The 20,000-nt window shown below is 41.7% G+C and overlaps 1 protein-coding gene across 1 annotated transcript in view; it reads left to right on the top strand.

Annotated features, from left to right (window-relative positions):
* LOC143286649 (arylsulfatase B-like) overlaps positions 1 to 20,000 on the top strand; it is a 33,101-nt gene that overhangs the window by 8,385 nt on the left and 4,716 nt on the right. The window contains exons 4-12 of the mRNA XM_076594287.1: positions 1,712 to 1,763; positions 5,371 to 5,474; positions 7,434 to 7,542; positions 10,064 to 10,147; positions 11,724 to 11,825; positions 13,353 to 13,419; positions 15,336 to 15,433; positions 18,796 to 18,935; positions 19,470 to 19,534. Coding sequence (XP_076450402.1) covers positions 1,712 to 1,763; positions 5,371 to 5,474; positions 7,434 to 7,542; positions 10,064 to 10,147; positions 11,724 to 11,825; positions 13,353 to 13,419; positions 15,336 to 15,433; positions 18,796 to 18,935; positions 19,470 to 19,534 — 821 coding nt within the window. The remainder of the gene's footprint in view (positions 1 to 1,711; positions 1,764 to 5,370; positions 5,475 to 7,433; positions 7,543 to 10,063; positions 10,148 to 11,723; positions 11,826 to 13,352; positions 13,420 to 15,335; positions 15,434 to 18,795; positions 18,936 to 19,469; positions 19,535 to 20,000) is intronic.

The raw sequence follows: 20,000 nt of genomic DNA, 5'->3' as shown, positions 1-20,000 counted from the left end.
CAGGCAGCTCGTTGTGCAAATGACTCAGAGTTTGTAAAACGCTTAGAGCTTGGCTTCCGACCGAGGATAGGCGCTTATAAGTGTCCATATCAATCAATCAATCAATCAAAAGTTAGCCACTCAGTCAGTCAGGCAGTCAGCCTACCATGGGACTGTATTCAAGAGACCATCGTGCCTGCAGGTAAAGGTGTACATGCAAGCAAATCTACCTGAGGCAAGGCAAACTGCTCGAGGGCAAGCAGTATCCGGTATTCAGGAGCACTCGAGTCTACCTGCGGATACTTCAAACCCAAAGGCAAAATTTCCCTGACTACATGCCAAGGGTGACTGCCCACGAAGCAGAGGTAAACATGGCGGATCCGCTCATGGCGTTGTTTTTGTTGAGGGAAAACAGGCGTGCTTTGCGGATAGCACGTGTTTTAAGAATAAGAATAAGAATAACTTTATTATCTCCAACTGGAGAAATTTGGTCAGGTGCATTATCACAACATAGACAAGTAAACAACATGGGGACCAAAACTGTAAAAGTCAACAACAGCTTTTACGAATATTACGAAGATACAAATGTAAAAAATATCACATACACTGTTTCATACATACATCCACACACTGCAGGTAATAACTAGTATTCTTAATGTAAAAACAGAAAGAATTAAGAAACATTATTTTGAATATAATTATAAGTATAGCCTACTATATTGCACATTGATATAAAGATAGATAAGAATAAAGATAAATTGCGGAAAACCACAACCAGATAAACAGCACACACCCGCACCCACCCACCCCCCACCCACTCCACACACGCGGATAACTTGCTTAAACAAGAGTAATAAACATATTTTCTCAAATAAAAGCATTTCACATATTCGCTTTTAACTCTCTCCATACGAACGGCGAAAGAGACGACGTTAACAGCGTTTCATCCCAATTACCATCATCAAAATATTGCAAGCGGAAGGCTCTTATACTGAAGAGGTGAATGTTGACAAAGAATACCACAGTTCTGACGACGGAAGCTAAAGGTTGGGTCATTCAGACACCCACTGGACATCCGAGGGGTCTGTGTAGAGGAGAAGAGAGGACTGGCCGTACTGAGTGAGTTAAAACGTTGCTGACTCTCTTGACAATGCTCTGAACTGGTGCGGTGAGAAGTAAAAGAGCATGCACAGAAGGGAATCACCGGGATTTTTAATTCTGGACGATGGGTCAGCTGCCTGAGTGCACCGCACGTGTCTTGAATACAAATATAACTGAACCTTCCAAGGTAATCTATACCCGCGGAGTCCCTGCCATGTCAAAGGTAACTTGCCTTAAGGCGAAATGAATATTTGTCCCAGCTTGTCAGCTTGTTAGCTAATGTGTTGCTTCGTCAGTTCATTCGCCAACTCTCATTCACTCACACACCCACTCGGTACCAAATTCACTCACTCATTCTTGCTACATTTCATCATCATCAGCATCATCATCATCATTTCTTCTTTATTATCTACATGTTCCTATCTTTATTTCATAATCGATTTCACGCATTAGAGTGGTTGCTCAATATTTATCTTTATTGCTTGTTAAATCACCAAATGAATTTGCATTGCAGACCTCCGATGTTTTGTACACCCAAAGCAAAGTTTATGTTGTTGATGTTTATCCTCCATACCCCAAACAGGGTTCAAAGAATGAAAATTAATTTTCTTGATTTTTTCTTTCTCTACAGGTCCAGAAGCGCCATCATGTCAGGGTTATACCCCTTCCGCACAGGACTTCAGGTAAAAGCAAATATACAGGGTTCACAAAAAGATATGGACCTACTTGCAAAAGCTAGCATGTTTTCCTGAAAGGTTAAAAAAAAATAAAAAAAATCGAGAGATGTTTCAGTTTATGCAGACGTCACATGGTCTTCCACTGACCTCTCACTGAACACACTGACCCCCTCACTGAACACACTGACGGCTGTTTCAGGCACACGTGCAACATAAACAGCTTGATCAATGCGTTTGAAAGATCAATGTTTCAGCAAAAAAAAAAAGGAAAGGAAAAGAAAGAAAAAAACACACAATTATTTAGTTGTCTATAAAATATAGCTGTGGGTTTCCTTTGTTAAGAAGAAGAAGAAGAAGAAGAAGAAGACGTGCACTTGCAAATAGAAAGCACATTTGGTTACGAGTGGTGCTTCTCACACTGGCTGCCAACACCGCTATTTTACGGGAAATTCGGCAACCATTTCACAATGCCCCCCTCCCTCCCTCGCACTCCCCCAACCCCCAAGAAGAAAACCGTGCAAGTTTACGAAGAGGTCCTTAACATTTTTGTGCGTTCGTTTGTTCATTTATAGTCGGTTCATCTAAGATGATGACATTTTTGTAAACCCTGTACGACAATCAATTTTCCGCAATGTATTTCTTCTCCGTTTTGTTTTCTTCCTGTTTTCAACGTAACCCTTTCGCTGGCAAACATTAGGAAGCAGCTGGACAGTGATAAATAAATAAATAAATAAATAAATAAATATATAACTAATTTTTTTTGTGGTTATTCTGTAGAGATCGGAATGGCCACTATGCTGAAAGACTGCGATGTTTTCTCTCAGCCGTTTGTGCTGGGTGAGGGTGGGGGGTAGGGATGGAGTGAGGTGGGGTAAGCGGGGAGAGGAGGGCAAGTTTGGGGAGGGGGGTTGGGGAGGAGGGGGAGGGGCGGTCAGGTCATTTACCACTGACGAGACAGTTGAAGAGTTTCATCCAAGGATCTAAAAATACATGGATAGCTCATTGGCCAGGAAAGCTGAAGCCAACTGGACGCCATATTGTTTCTCGTATCCGGCTGTCAGTCCGTTAACAAGTCGTCTGCTAACAGAGAGAGAGAGAGAGAGAGAGAGAGAGAGAGAGAGAGAGAGAGAGAGAGAGAGAGAGAGAGAGAGAGATTCAAGATTCAAGATTCAAGATGGTTTATTCATGTATAGGCCTAGGCCCCTTATGAAGGGGAATGTGAACATTATTTTACAAACAATACATCACGACACTGTGAGCATCAATAAACACAGTCAAACAAAAATATACCAGCATTACAGTTCAATGTGTAAGACAATAAAAGAAAAAAAAAAAAAACAACAACAAACAAACAAAAAAATACATACAGCATTTTCACGAAGTAGCCATTTCTCTGAATTTGAAAGCTTTGTATAGAAATAGTGAAAATTTGCGAACAACTTCAGGGAAGTAGATGACATCAATAAGTTCAATTTAAACAACGTAGGTTTACTATAATATTTAGGCTGGATAAACTCCTCTCGAATGTTCCTTAAAACTGGACAGCAAAGAACAAAGTGTATCTCATTTTCTTGTGATTCCTTACATAATGGACAGGTCAGATCACTGTCGTTACATGTTCTGTATCTGTAATGATGGACCGCTAATTCTGTAATGCCAAATCTAAATCTTGTTGTCATATATTTCAAATGTCTATCCATATTCAACACTAAGTAAGGTTTCAGATCAGACACACTGCAAAAATTCTTATAGAAACTAAATCTTTCACTATTCTGAATATGATCAGACCACTTCTGCCATCTACAATCAATTAGACGTTGTCGAAACACACCGATAAATGCCTGGATGCTACCAACACCTTGGTTTAACCAAACAAATCCAAATCCATATTCAAACAAACAATGGCGAATCTTGGTTACCCAGTTCACTCTGCCTCTAGTATCTAAATCATATAGCATATCATAAGCTTTGCGGGGTATTCTGTTATGTTCCATATGTAATAATCTCAACCAATAACGTATACACCTGACTGCAGAAACTAAATATAACGGGTATCGATTCGTTTCACCATATACTAAGTCATTTGGCGTTTGCCTATCTACTCCTAAAAATCTCTTTAATGCAAAAGTGTGGACTGATTCACAGTGAACAGCAGCTTTGTCTAGACCCCACAATTCAGAGCCGTATTGCACAACAGGCTGCACTTGTGTGTCAAATAATTTGATAAACAAATCAAAGGAAACATTATTGAGCATATGCAACTTTTTCATAATACAAATCAATGCATTTTTGGCTCTGCTTGCTAGATCTTTGCATGCCCCAACGAAACTCAAGCGTGTGGAGAAAAATATGCCCAGATATTTGTAAACATTGACAACTGGCATCAAACTACCATCATACACCCATCTTTCTCTGCTGCTCAAATATCCACCCTTACGAAATACTATGATATTACTTTTCAACATATTAACTTTTAATTGGAGTGAAACTGCTGCATGGTGAAGGTTGTTCAACTGTGTTTGTAACCCTATAACAGTTTCTGAAATCAGAATAACATCATCAGCTAACAAAAGTATGAATAATTCAAAAGAATCAATCGGAAACAAAGCCCCATGTCTTCCATTATTAATTACATGGATTGCTAATTCATTAATGAATAAAGAAAACAAAATTGGACTGCAGGCATCTCCCTGTCTAACCCCAGCTGTACAGTTAATGAATTCAGTCAGTTTAGCGCCGCAGCGAACTCTAGATCTTACTACATTATACATGCTTTTTACACATTTGTAAAGTTTACCTCTTATACCATTCCTAAGTAGAACTGGCCACAAAAGATTACGATTAACAGAATCAAATGAGAGAGAGAGAGAGAGGGAGAGAGAGAGAGAGGAATGGGGGGGGGGGGGTAGTTGCAATAGCAACAATACAACATCAACATGAACTCAAATAGGACAGTACTCATTTCATACAACACTGTTTATTTCAACACCTTTTTCATTTCTGTTTTCTGCATATCTTCCTTCTCCTCCTATTCATCATCGCCCTCTCCCTCCTCCTCCTTCTACAACACTAATACTACAACCACTACAACCACCACCACCACTACTACTACTACTACTATGATGATGACACTTATATGCTACAACTGCACCTCCTTCTTCTACAACACTACTACTACTACTACGATGATAACACTTATATGCTGGTGCTGGTGCTGCTGTTGTTGCTGCTACTGCTACTTCAACTACTGCTAGGATGATGACACCAATATGCTGCTGCTGCTACTACAACTACTACTACTATGACACTTATATGCTGCTGCTGCTGCTGCTGCTACTACTACTACTACTACTATAATGATGACATTCATCTGCTGCTACTACTACTACTACTACTATCGCTGCTGCTTCTACTATTACAACTACTACTACTACCACCCCCACCCCCACCACCCCTACTACTACTACTACTACTACTACTATAATGATGACACTTATATGACTGATGGCAGAGGCGACGACATTGATGATGTTGACAAGAGACTTTGAACAGGACAACGATGACAACGAAAGACGGTGACGATAACAGTTGTCATTTTACCTCCTCTGTGCAGCATAATGTTATATTAACGAGACAGGGCGTTGGTCTGCCGGAAGAACTGACCATATTGCCCCAAGTTATGAAGAAACGGGGCTACGCTACTCACGCTGTTGGCAAGTATGTGGTGCCATACTTTAAATATATTTTTTTTTATATATACTTTTTTAGCACAGGCGTTATGAGTTAAGATGATTATGAATCATAATGTGTGTGCACGTGTGTGGAGTATGTGTGTGTGTGTGTGTAGGTGTGTGTGTGTGTGTGTGTGTGTGTGTGTGTTTTCGCGGACACGCGTGGGTACATGTTTTAATGTTTATTGTAAAGTGCTTTGAACACCCTATTTCGGAGGAAAAAGCTCATCAAGTGTCCATTACTATTATTATTATTGTTATTATTAATATCATCAATACAATACAGTACAGTAAAGTGCAGTACAGTACAATGCAATAGATACAATACAATACAGATACAGATTACTTTATTATCTCAAGAAGAGAAATTCATGTGTGGTGTACGCTACACAAACAATATACGGTATGAAAACACAAAAGGAATACAATGCCCAAAATAATGCCAAGTTAATGTGGGACATCACAATCATAAACATCCATGCTGGTGAGAAAGCTGATGATCCATAGAACGAGCTTTGAACTGATATCAAGGAAAAGAAGCTTCAGTGCCATCAGCTGAGGTTGGATGGTGTTTTGAAAGCAGAAGAAAAATCTATGAACAGAACACGAACAAAGAAATTTGGAATACAACACAATACAACACAACACAACACAACGCAACGCAACGCAACGCAACGCAACACAACGCAACGCAACACAATACAACACAACACAACACAATACAATACAACACAATACAACACAACACAATACAACACAATACAATACAATACAACACGATACAATACAACACAATACAATACAATACAATACAACACAACACAACACAATACAATACAACACAATACAACACAACACAATACAATACAACACAATACAACACAACACAATACAATACAACACAACACAATACAATACAATACAACACAATACAACACAACATAACACAATACAACACAATACAACACAACACAACACAACACAATACAATACAATACAATACTAGGGGTTCTTCAAGAAAAGATAAAAAAACGAGGACGTGCTGCAAAATAACACAGCAAGCGGCGCCTGTTCCGCCTTCATCCGAAAGCCCATCGGCTTTTCCGCTGGCCAGCTGACCGGAAACTTTTCTACACAATAAAAAAAGAGAAGTAACTCTCTCCTTTCGTTCAGGGCTCCCCTTCCCCTTCACCCCACCCCACCACCCCTCACTACCCGGATACCGCCAGCTGATGATATTATTATTATTCTTATTGTATTGTACTGTACTGTACTGTACTGTACTGTACTGCTTTGTACTGTACTGTATTGTTCTGTGCTGTATTGTACTGTACTATATTGTATTGTACGACATGGTATGGTATGGTATGGTACAGGATCGCATGGTACTGAACTGTATTGTATTGTATTGTTCTGTACTGTACTGTACTGTACTGTATTACATTGTACTGTACTATACTGTACTGTATTGTTCTGTGCTGCATTGTATTGTACTATATTGTATTGTATTGCACGAATTGGTATTTATAGTATGGTATGGTATGGTACAGGATCGCATCGTACTGAACTGTACTGTACTGCATTGTATTGTATTGTATTGTATTGTATTGTATTGCACGGCATGGCATATATGATATGGTTTGGCATCGGATCGCATTTGTTATAGGCAGTACAATATTATCTAATGCCTCCCTCCCTCACCCCATACCCAACCTTTGCTCACTGTATTATAGTCCAAGGCTGATGTACATGAAACTTTTTTGAGATATGAAAAAAAGAAGAAGAAGAAATAACAGAAAGGTAATGAAGTACACGTGTTTTTTCCTCCATTATCGTGTTGCAAGAAAAGAAAGAAAGAAACAAACAAACAAAAAAAAAAGAAGTGTTCGTTAGCCTCTGAAAGTAGAAACACATATTCTTTTTTTTTTTTTTTTTTCTTTTCCAGGTGGCATCTAGGTTTCTGTAAATGGGAGTATACTCCAACAGAACGGGGGTTCGACAGTTTTCTGGGGTACCTGACTGGGGGAGAAACCTACTATCACCATAGCAGTGGTGTGCACTGTGCTGTACTGAACTGTACTGTACTGTACTGTATTGTATTGTGTTGCATTATATTGCGTTGTATTGTATTGTATTGTGTTGTGTGGTGTTGTATTGCATTGATTGTATTGTGTTGCATCGTATTGTGTTGTATTGTATTGTTTTATAAGGTGTGTTGTATTGTATTGTGTTGTGTCGTGTTGTTATGTATTTTTTGTAAGTTGTATTGTATTGCATTGTATAGTATTCTATTGTGTTGTGTTGTATTGTATTGTTTTATAAGGTGTGTTGTATTGTACTGTATTGTATTGTGTTGTGTTGCGTAGTACTGTATTGTTTAATATGTTGTGTTCTTTGTATTGTATTGTATTGAAGTGTATCGTGCAGTGTTGTGTAGTACTGTATTATTCTATATGTTGTATTGCATTGTGTTGTTTTGTATTGTATTGTTTTATATGTTGTGTTGTATTGTATTGTACTGTATGGTATTGTATTGTGTTGTATTGTACTGTATTGTTTATATGTTGTGTTGTATTGCATTGTGTTGTATTGCATTGTATTGTGTTGTATTGTTTTATATGTTGTGTTGTATTTGTTGTATTGTATTGTATTGTATTGTATTGTATTGTATTGTATTGTGTTGTGTTGTGTTGTACTATATTGTATTTCGTTCTCGTCATAACAGATTTCTCTGTGTGAAATCCGGTCTGCTGTCAACGAGAACACCGCTTCGCCACAATCCGGCGCCACCCTTTATTTATTTATCTATTTATTAATGTTTTTGTCTGCAAGTGTCGACCGTACTTTCGTTTCTTTGTCTTCTTGATCTTGTTCTTCTGGTTTCTTCTTCTTCTTCTTGTGTGTTTTGTTCTTCTTGTTCTTGTTCTGCTTATTGTTCCTGTTCCTCTTCTTGTTCTGCTAATTGTTCCTGTTCCTCTTCTTGTTCTTGTTCTGCTTATTGTTCCTGTTCCTCTTCTTGTTGTTCCTGTTCCTCTTCTTGTTCTTGTTCTGCCTATTGTTCCTGTTCCTCTTCTTGTTCTTGTTCTGCCTATTGTTCCTGTTCCTCTTCTTGTCCTTTTGCTTATTGTTCCTGTTCCTCTTCTTCTTCTTGTTCTGCTTATTGTTCCTGTTCCTCTTCTTGTTCTGCTTATTGTTCCTGTTCCTCTTCTTGTTCTTGTTCTGCCAATTGTTCCTGTTCCTGTTCCTCTTCTTGTTCTGCTTATTGTTCCTGTTCCTCTTCTTGTTCTTGTACTGCCAATTGTTCCTGTTCCTGTTCCTCTTCTTGTTCTGCTTATTGTTCCTGTTCCTCTTTTTGTTCTTGTTCTGCATATTGTTCCTTTCCTGTTCCTCTTCTTGTTCTTGTTCTGCTTATTGTTCCTGTTCCTCTTCTTGTTCTGCTTATTGTTCCTGTTCCTCTTCTTGTTCTTTTGCTTATTGTTCCTGTTCCTCTTCTTGTTCTGCTTATTGTTCCTGTTCCTCTTCTTGTTCTGCTTATTGTTCCTGTTCCTCTTCTTGTTCTACTAATTGTTCCTGTTCTTCTTCTTGTTCATCGTCATCTTCATCTTCTTCCTCTTCCTGTGTGTGTGTATGCGTGTGTGTGTGTGTGTGTGTGTGTGTGTGTGTGTGTGTGTGTGTGTGTGTGTGTGTGTGTGTGTGTGTGTGTGTGTTTACGCGCGCGTGTGTATGTATTTCATGTATGTTTTATGAGGGTATAAGACTGTGTGTTTACAAGCATGTACGTATGTGCGCGCAAACGCATGCCTGCACACGCCCGCGCATCGCACCAAAGCGTGTGTTTTCGTGAATGGACGAATTTGCAGTCCGGTGGAACATTATGGTGTTAAGTTTCTGGAGACACCGCTGGTGACCACGTGGCTGTGATTCTGCCCCCCGTGAGAGGGCGCTACCTCAGAATCATGGTTTGAGTGTGGGTGCTAGCTATCTGGGCATCAGTTCGCGTCTAACTCGTCTGGACGTCGGTCGCTGGCATCACAGCTCGCGTCACTCGGTTCAGTTGACACGATGCGAGTTTTTGTTCGCACAACTGATTTCAGTTTCTCACCTCTTAATTAATGTGGGATACCTGGTGTGTGACGCTGTATAAAGTCTATTGCAAGTTCATTATTTCTGTGCGTGGATGTGTCTGTCACCTGTGTTGTTTCCTGGATACCACGGATGTACTGTGTAGTTGTACTGCAAGAAAGAGGAATTCTGTGGATGAAAAAGGCCGTCAATCAGAGATACTGTCATAGTGATATACAAGGGGAGAGAGTACAAAAACAACAAAAAACCCCAAAAACCCTCCCCCCTGCCCCCCCGAAACATATGCACTCACCCAGACATGACAGAAAAATATACACCCACTCAGCCAGGATCCAAAATCATTCTTCTTCGTCTTCTTCTTCGTTCGTGGGCTGCAACTCCCACGTTCACTCGTATATACACGAACGGGCTTTTACGTGCATGACCGTTTTTACCCCGCCATCTAGGCAGCCATACTCCGTTTTCGGGTCTCAGCTATGCATTCAATGAAAGGCTCTGAATTTCTCTTCAGGACCAGGCTATGACTTCAGAGTCAACCGCACGGTGGACTTCAAGGACTTCGGTAGTTATTCCACAGTAAGTTGGGGAGCTTCTGCGATAGCAATGGATGAATGAATGAATGATATGGATACTTATAGTGCCTATCCTCGGTCGGAGAACAAGCTCTAAGCGCTTAACAAAGTCGGGGTCATTTGTACAGCAAACTGCCTGCCTAGGTAGAGCCGACTGACGGCTGCATTTAGGCGCTTATCATATGTTTCCCGTGTCATTCAATCAGATCTCAGGCATGCACACATACACACTTAGACTCCGTTTTCGGGGGTGTGCATGCTGGGTATGTTCTTGTTTCCATAACCCACTGAACGCTAACATGGATTACATTATCATTAACGTGCGTATTTGATATTTTGCGTGCATATGCACACGAAGAGGGTTCAGGCACTAGCAGGTCTGCACATAAGTTGACCTGGGAGATCGGGAAAAATCTCCACCCTTTACCCACAAGGCGCCGTTACCGAGATTCGAAATCGGGACCCTCAGATTGAAAGTCAAACGCTTTAACCACTCGGCTATTAGGCCCGTCTGTGCTCCTAGGTTAGGAACTCATGTCTCCAATATTGTGTTGTATTGTATTGTATTGTATTGTATTGTACTGTGGGTTATGCTGCTGGTTAGGCGTCTGCCTAGCAGATGTGGGGTAGCGTAAACGGATTTCAAGTCTCCGAACGCAGTTACGCCTCCTTGAAAAAATTGAAACCTATCGTATCGTATCGTATTGTATGATATTGTAGTGTATTGCATTGTATTGTATTACATTGCATTGCATTACACTGCATTACACTGCATTGCATTGTATTGTATTGTATGTTTTGTGACAACAGATTTCACAGTGTGAAATTCGGACTACCGTCCTATGTGACAGCTCTTCGTCATTGTGCAACGCCGCCCATTTTTCGTTTTGTACCCATATATGTACATACCCCCAGAACCAAACATCTACTTCGTTCGTGCGCATCGGTCTATCTATCTATCTATCTATCTATCTATCTATCTATCTATCTATCCATCTATCTTCGTTCGTGGGCTGCAACTCCCACGTTCACTCGTATGTACACTTTTATGTAGGCTTTTACGTGTATGACCGTTTTTACCCCGCCACGTAGGCAGCCATACTCCGTTTTCGGGGGTATCTATCTATCTATCTATCTATCTATCTACTCGTATCTATCTATCTATCTACCTGCCTGGCAGCCTGTTTGTTCATCTGTCTACCTGTCTATTTAGCTTCTTATATATCCTTCTGTCAAGTAATCAACATTTCGTTAGAAACTTAATTTTATGATTACTATGCTTCATTATTTGCCTTTATTTGATGATTTTCTTTTCTTATCGCTTTACTTCCTTAAATTCATTGTCTGTTCACTCTCCGAGTTGAGTAGCTGCTGTTTGATTGCTTGACAATCTGATGGGCATAATTATTATTTCTGTTCAGACTTTGTTGGGTTATTCTTGGTGTTTGAAATTACCTTAAGTGTGATTTGTGTCGACGGATGTTTCCCACAGGTCTTATACGAACCGAAAATCTGTGTGTGTGTGTGTGTGTGTGTGTGTGTGTGTGTGTGTGTGTGTGTGTGTGTGCCCGCGTGCGCAGAACGTGTTTGCCGAGCGTGCGGTGCAGATTCTGAGAAATCACGACAGATCGCAGCCTCTGTTCCTGTATCTGGCTTTCCAGTCAGTCCACGAGCCTCTGGAAGTACGATTTTGTCCCTTCTTCCTTCTTTCTTTCTTTCTTTCTTTCTCTCTTTCTCTCTTTCTTTCTTTCTTTCTTTCTTTTCGGCTGTCGTCCTTTCTACTCGGGGAGAAGGCGTCACCCCAGAATCATGGTTAACCATAATTCTTTCTTTTATTATTTTATTATTGTTATTTTTAATTTTTTAAATCTTATTTTATTTTATTATATTTAAAAAAAAAATCTAATTTAATTGATTTATTTATTTTCATTCATTTTATTTTTGTTTATTTAAAAAAAAAATTATTATTTTTATTTTATCATTTTGTTTTATTTCATTTATTTCATTTTATTTTATTTTATCTTATTTATTTATTTATTTTTTCCCCAAGGCCTAAGCGCGTTGGGTTACGCTGCTGGTCAGGCATCTGCTTGGCAGATGTGGTGTAGCGTATATGGATTTGTCCGAACGCAGTGACGCCTCCTTGAGCTACTGATACTGATACTGATACTAATCTTTCGGGGTGCCCTCTCGTATGATAGAACTCCGATTAAGCTTCTTCTTCTTCTTCGTTCGTTCGTGGGCTGCAACTCCCACGTTCACTCGTATGTACACCAGTGGGTTTTTTACGTGCATGACCGTTTTTACCGCCCCCCCCCCTCCCTCCCCGCACACCCCACCGCCATGTAGGCAGCCATACTCCGTTTTCCGGGGTGCGCATGCTGTGGTATGTTCTTGTTTCATAACCCACCGAACGCTGACATGGATTACAGGATCTTTAACGTGCGTATTTGATCCTCTGCTTGCGTCCACACACGAAGGGGGTTCAGGCACGAAGCACGTCTGCACATGTGTTGACCTGGGAGATCATAAAAAAATCTCCACCCTTTACCCACCAGGCGCCGTCACCGTGATTCGAACCCGGGACCTTCAGATTGAAACTCAAACGCTTTGACCACTCGGCTATTGCGCCCGTTCGATTAAACTTCAACTTCCAGGTAAGCATCGTTTTAATCAGTCAATTTTCCATTGTCTTTTTGTTGTCTGCGTTTCTTTCTTTCTCTCTGCCTTTTTTTCTTACTGTCTTTTTTTTTTCCTTTCTTTCTATGCTTCTTGCTTTCAACGTTTTTTGTTTGTTTGTCTCGTCTTTGTTTCGTTTTGTGTTGGTGTCTTTTGTTGTTTCTTTGTTCATTTTTTCTTGTCTTTGTTTCGTTTTGTGTTGGTGTCTTTCGTTGTTTCTTTGTTCATTTTTTTTTTGTTTTGTCTTTGTTTCGTTTTGTGTTGGTGTCTTTCGTTGTTTCTTTGTTCATTATTTTTTTTTCTTTGTTTCGTTTTGTGTTGGTGTCTTTCGTGTTGTTTCTTTGTCCATTTTTTTGTTTTTTTGTTCGTCTTTGTTTCATTTTGTTTTGGTGTCTTTCACACACACAACTAACTATTCCATCCCCATCACCTCTTTCCCTCTGTGTCTCCACCCCACCCCGACCCCACCCCACCCGTAACCCTGCCGCCAAATACCTCAAAGATTTTCAACTGAAGTCATCGTCTGACAGGTGCCCGAAAAATACGAAGAAAATTACTGTTCCCACATGCCGGAAGGACCCCGGCGCAAATACTGCGGTAAGTCTGACACTAACCCAAGACATTCGATACCCACTTTCAGGTTCTGTTTCAAGGGGGTGGGGGTGGGGGGGGGGGGGGGGGGGGGTCAAATTGCGCGCGCGTGCGCGCTGATCCATATGCGCGGCCGAGATAGAAAAGGGAAATACACCACACCACATCTTCTCTACCAATGCATTGATTAGGCCAAGTATTTTTTTAAATGTATTTATTTGTCTATTATTTTTTATTTATTTATTTTATTTTATTTGTTTTCTGTTAATTAATTAATTAATTAATTAATTAATTAATTAATTAATTAATTAATTAATTAATTAATTAACACAATCCAGTGATAAAGAAAGCGAAATACCCCACACAAAATCTGCTCTACCAACGCATGTATTAAAGTCTGAGAGACAGACAGGCAGGCAGGCAGGCAGACAATAGAGAGACAGACAGAGCAGGAGAGACAGTAACACACACACTCACACGCACACACACACACACACACACACACACACACACACACGCACACGCACACACACACACTCACACACACACACACACACACACACACACGCACACACACACACAGCGACAGACAGACACACAGAGACAGAGAGACAGAGAGTGTAAACACACACACACACACACACACACACACACACACACACACACACAGAGCGACAGACAGACACACAGAGACAGAGAGACAGAGAGTGTAAACACACACACACACACACACACACACACACACACACACACACACAGAGCGACAGACAGACACACAGAGGCAGAGAGACAGAGAGTGTGTAAACACACACACACACACACACACACACACACACACAGAGCGACAGACAGACAGACACACAGAGACAAAGAGACAGAGAGCGTAAACACACACACACACACACACACACACACACACACACACACACACACACACACACACACACACAGCGACAGACAGATAGACACACAGAGACAGAGAGACAGAGAGTGTAAACACACACACACACACACACACACACACACACACACACACACACACACAGAGCGACAGACAGACAGACACACAGAGACAGAGAGACAGAGAGTGTAAACACACACACACACACACACACACACACACACACACACACACACACACAGAGCGACAGACAGACACACAGATACAGAGAGACAGAGAGTGTAAACACACACACACACACACACACACACACACACACACACACACACACACACACAGAGCGACAGACAGACACACAGAGGCAGAGAGACAGAGAGTGTGTAAACACACACACACACACACACACACACACACACACACACACACACACAGAGCGACAGACAGACAGACACACAGAGGCAGAGAGACAGTGTAAACACACAAATACACACACACATACATATGCGACAGACAGACAGACACACAGAGACAGAGAGACAGAGAGTGTAAACACACACACACACACACACACACACACACACACACACACACACACACACACACAGAGCGACAGACAGACAGACACACAGAGGCAGAGAGACAGAGAGTGTAAACACACACACACACGCACACACACACACACACACACACACACACACACACACACACACACACACACACACACACACACAGAGCGACAGACAGACAGACACAAGGAGACAGAGAGACAGAGAGTGTAAACACACACACACACACACACACAGATGAACACTTACTTGTACAAGCACACACACATACGCCCATATCTCCCACCCCCAACCCCACACACATATATACAAAGATATATATACGTTCCAATATCCTGTTGCTCCCACAGTGTAGGCATGCATACACTCACATACCTCATCCTCTACCCCACCTCCCCTCCACACCCCCACCCCCCCCCCCCCACACACACACGAACGTACAACGCTTTTTTCAGCAATGGCCGCCGCCATGGACGAAGCTGTAGGAAACATCACAGACACGTTGGACACACTGGGTTACCTGGACAACTTGCTGCTGGTCTTCACTTCGGATGTGGGTGCTGTGTTGCGTTGCGTTGCGTTGCGTTGCGTTGTGTTGCGTTGTGCTGCGTTGTGTTGCGTTTCTTTGCGTTGCGTTGCGTTGTGTTGCGTTGTGCTGCGTTGTGTAGCGTTGCGTTGTGTTGCGTTTCTTTGCGTTGCGTTGTGCTGCGTTGTGTAGCGTTGTGTAGCGTTGTGTTGCGTTTCTTTGCGTTGCGTTGTGCTGCGTTGTGTAGCGTTGTGTTGCGTTGTGTAGCGTTGTGTAGCGTTGTGTAGCGTTGTGTAGCGTTGTGTTGTGTTGCGTTTCTTTGCGTTGCGTTGTGCTGCGTTGTGTAGCGTTGTGCTGCGTTGTGTAGCGTTGTGTAGCGTTGTGTAGCGTTGTGTAGCGTTGCGTTTCTTTGCGTTGCGTTGCGTTGTGCTGCGTTGTGTGGCAATGCGTTGTCCTGTATTGTGTTGTGTGATGTGCTGTGCTGTGTTGTGTTGTGTTTGCTGTCTTGTGTTGTGTTGTGTGATGTGCTGCGTTGTGCTGTGTTGTATTGTGCTGTGCTGCGCCGTGTTGTGTTGTATTGTGTTGTATTGTACTGTATTGTATTGCGTTTTCGTCATAACTGTGCTGTGCTGTGCTGCGTTGTGTTGTGTTGTGGTGTACTGTGTTGTGCTGTGTTGTGCTGTACTGTGTTGTGCTGTGTTGTGTTGTACTGTACTGTACTCTACTGTGTTGTTGTGCTGTGCTGTGTTGTGTTGTGCTGTGTTGTGTTGTGTTGTATTGTACTGTGTTGTACTGTACTGTGTTGTGCTGTGCTGTACTGTGTTGTGCTGTGCTGTGTTGTGCTCTGTTGTACTGCACTGTGCTGTGCTGTGTTATGTTGTACCGAACCGTGCTGTGCTGTGTTGTGTCATGTTGTGTTGCGCTGCATTGCGTTTTGTTGTATTGCGTGCTGTGATGTGTTGTGTTTTGTTGTGTTGTGCTGTGCTGTGATGTGTTGTGCTGTGCTGTGTTGTGTTGCATTGCGTTGTGTTGTGTTATGTTGTGCTGTGTCGGGGTGTATTGTGTAGTGGTGTGTTGTGTTGTGTTGTGTTGTGTTGTCTTGTTTTGTGTTGTTCTGTGGTAATGTGAAGTGCTGTGTTGTAATGTAGTGTTGCGTTGTGTGGTGTTGTGTTGTGCTATGTAGTCTTGCGTTGTGTAGTGTAGTGTAGTGCAGTGCAGTGCAGTGTAGTGTAGTGTAGTGCAGTGCAGTGCAGTGTAGTGTAGTGCAGTGCAGTGCTGCGAAGTGTAGTGCAGTGCAGTGCAGTGCAGTGTAGTGTATTGTAGTGTAGTGTAGTGCAGTGCAGTGTAGTGTAGTGCAGTGCAGTGCAGTGTAGTGTAGTGTAGTGTTGTGTTATGTTTTACTTCACTGCACTGTAGTGCGCTGTACTGCAGTGTACTGTGTTGTGTTGTGTTGTACTGTGTTGTGTTGACTGCACTGCACCGTACTGTACTGTATTGCGTTGTACTGTTGTGTTGTGTTGCGTTGTGTTGCGTTGACTGCACTGTACTGTACTGTGTTGTGTCGTGTTGCGTTGTGTTGCGTTGTGTTGTGTTGTGTTGTGTTGTGTTGACTGCACTGCACTGTACTGTACTGTATTGCGTTGTGTTGCGTTGTGTTGTGTTGTGTTGCGTTGTGTTGTGTTGCGTTGTGTTGTGTTGTGTTGCGTTGTGTTGTGTTGTGTTGCGTTGTGTTGTGTTGTACTGCACTGCACCGTACTGTACTGTATTGCGTTGTACTGTTGTGTTGTGTTGTGTTGTGTTGTGTTGTGTTGTGTTGACTGCACTGTACTGTACTGTGTTGTGTTGTGTTGTGTTGCGTTGTGTTGCGTTGTGTTGTGTTGCGTTGTGTTGTGTTGTGTTGCGTTGTGTTGCGTTGTGTTGTGTTGTGTTGTGTTGTGTTGTGTTGTGTTGACTGCACTGCACAGTACTGTACTGTATTGTGTTGTGTTGTGTTGCGTTGTGTTGTGTTGTGTTGCGTTGTGTTGTGTTGTACTGCACTGCACTGTACTGTACTGTATTGCGTTGTACTGTGTTGTGTTGTGTTGTGTTGTGTTGTGTTGTGTTGTGTTGACTGCACTGTATTGTACTGTATTGCGTTGTGTTGTGTTGTGTTGTGTTGTACTGCACTGCACCGTACTGTACTGTATTGCGTTGTACTGTGTTGTGTTGTGTTGTGTTGTGTTGTACTGTGTTGTGTTGTGTTGTACTGTATTGCGTTGTACTGTGTTGTGTTGTGTTGTACTGTATTGCGTTGTACTGTGTTGTGTTGTGTTGTACTGTATTGCGTTGTACTGTGTTGTGTTGTGTTGTGTTGTGTTGTACTGTATTGCGTTGTACTGTGTTGTGTTGTGTTGTGTTGTGTTGTACTGTATTGCGTTGTACTGTGTTGTGTTGTGTTGTGTTGACTGCACTGTATTGTACTGTACTGTATTGCGTTGTACTGTGTTGTGTTGTGTTGTGTTGTACTGTATTGCGTTGTACTGTGTTGTGTTGTGTTGTGTTGTACTGTGTTGTGTTGTGTTGTGTTGTACTGTATTGCGTTGTACTGTGTTGTGTTGTGTTGTACTGCACTGCACTGTACTGCACTTGTTGCGTTGCGTTGCGTTGCGTGGCGTCGTATCGTATTGTATTGTATTGAATTGTATTACTGTTTCAGCAGAGCTCATTTCTCCGTGTGATATTTAGGTATATCTCTCTCTCTCTCCCTGGCGATAGCGTCGCTCCAGTTGAGCACAACCCATTTGTTTCCTTTTTTTCCTTTCTTCTGTCTACACGTGCTTGTGTTTTCCTGTCAAAGTCTGTTTTTTCTACAGAGTTTGGCCATGGTCAACACCCTTGTCCTGTCTTTTGGGGCATTTTACGTGCGTTACACGCACGCTGCACACGGGACCTCCGTTTATCATCTCATCAGAATGGTTAAAAATGTTCTTATGTGTGTCAATGTTTTTTTTGTTTTTTTTTTTAAATACTTTTTTTTATACTTACTCAGCCATGTATATGTTCCTTGAGATTTTGATTTTTGTTTCATATTATTATTTTTTTTGTGGTCTGTTTGTATTGTCATGTCTTGTCTTGTACTGTACTGTATTGTACTGTCTTTGTCTCAACATATTTCTCAGTATGAAATAATCTATTCTCTCTCTCTCTCTCTCTCTCTCTCTCTCTCTCTCTCTCACACACACACACACACACCTCACCACACCACACACACACACGGTTTTTGTTTTTGTTCATTAACAAAATATATTAATAAAACAGAAATTCTCTGAAGACGTCAAATATCTTTTTTGGTGCCCCAAACAGGTTCATGGAGTTCGATTCTATACACTGTCTCTCCTTGTCCTCCACAGAATGGTGGTCAAGTGCTAGCAGGGGGGAATAACTGGCCACTACGCGGCGCTAAAGACACCCTGTGGGAGGGAGGTAATCGTGTACCGAGCTTCCTGTACAGCAAGAACCTCTTCGGCGGAAGAGGCGGTGTGTATGATGGGTAAGGAACGGTTGTTGTTGCTGTTGCTGTTGCTGTTGATGCTGCTGATGCTATTGTTGTTGTCTTTCTTTTTTTGTTGTTGTCCGTTTGTTGTTGTTGTTGTTGTCGTCGTCGTCGTTCTTCTTCTCTTATTCTATCAGTTAGACATTACTTTTTCTCTTCCGCCTCCTTCTTACCCCCCCCCCTCCTCCTCCCCCTCTTCCTCCCCCTCCTCCTCACCCTTTTCCTCTCTTTCTCCTCCTCCTCCTTCTTCTTTTCTTCCCTCTCCTCCTCCTCCTCCACCTGCTCCTCCTCCTCTTCTTCTCTTCCCTCTCCTCCTCCTCCACCTGCTCCTCCTCCTCCCTCTTCTCCTTTTCTTCCCTCTCTTCTCCTCCTCCACCTCCTCGTCCTCCCTCTTCTTCTTCTCTTCCCTCCCCTCCTCCTCCTCCCTCTTCTTCTTCTCTTCCTTCTCCTCCTCCTCCTCCTCATTCTTCTTCTTCAGCTATCTGGCACCAGTTGCCGTCATGACATCAGTCACTATCATCACCATTGCAGAATCGTTCACGCAGTTGACTGGCTTCCCACCCTAATGTCGGTAGCAGATGCGGAGGAGGACATACGTAAGTTTTATTTAATTTAATTTATTTAATTAATTGATTAATACAGTTTGATTCATAGTTTTTTTTTGGTATTATCTTTTATTACATTGAATTGTATTGCGTGGCATTATGTTGTATTCTGTTGTGTTGTACTGCAGGCCTATTGTTTTGTATTGAATTGTTACTGTACTGTACTATATTGTATTGTATTGTACTGTATTGTATTGTATTCTGTTTATTGTATTGTATTGTATTGTACTGTATTGTATTGTATTCTGTTTATTGTATTGTATTGTATGGCATTGCACTGCATTGCATTGTATTGCATGTTATTGTGTTCATTGTATTGTATAGTACTGTATTCATTGTATTGTACTGCAGGCCAATTGTATTGTATTGTACTGTACTGTATTGTACAGTATTGTATTGTACTGTATTGCATTTCATTGCATTGCACTGCACTGCACTGCATTGCATTGTGTATTAT

This window comes from Babylonia areolata, chromosome 10 (assembly GCF_041734735.1).
Source record: "Babylonia areolata isolate BAREFJ2019XMU chromosome 10, ASM4173473v1, whole genome shotgun sequence".
Classification (NCBI taxonomy): domain Eukaryota; kingdom Metazoa; phylum Mollusca; class Gastropoda; order Neogastropoda; family Buccinidae; genus Babylonia; species Babylonia areolata.
Note: the sequence above shows the minus strand (reverse complement) of the source record. Positions and strands in the feature narration are given on the sequence as shown.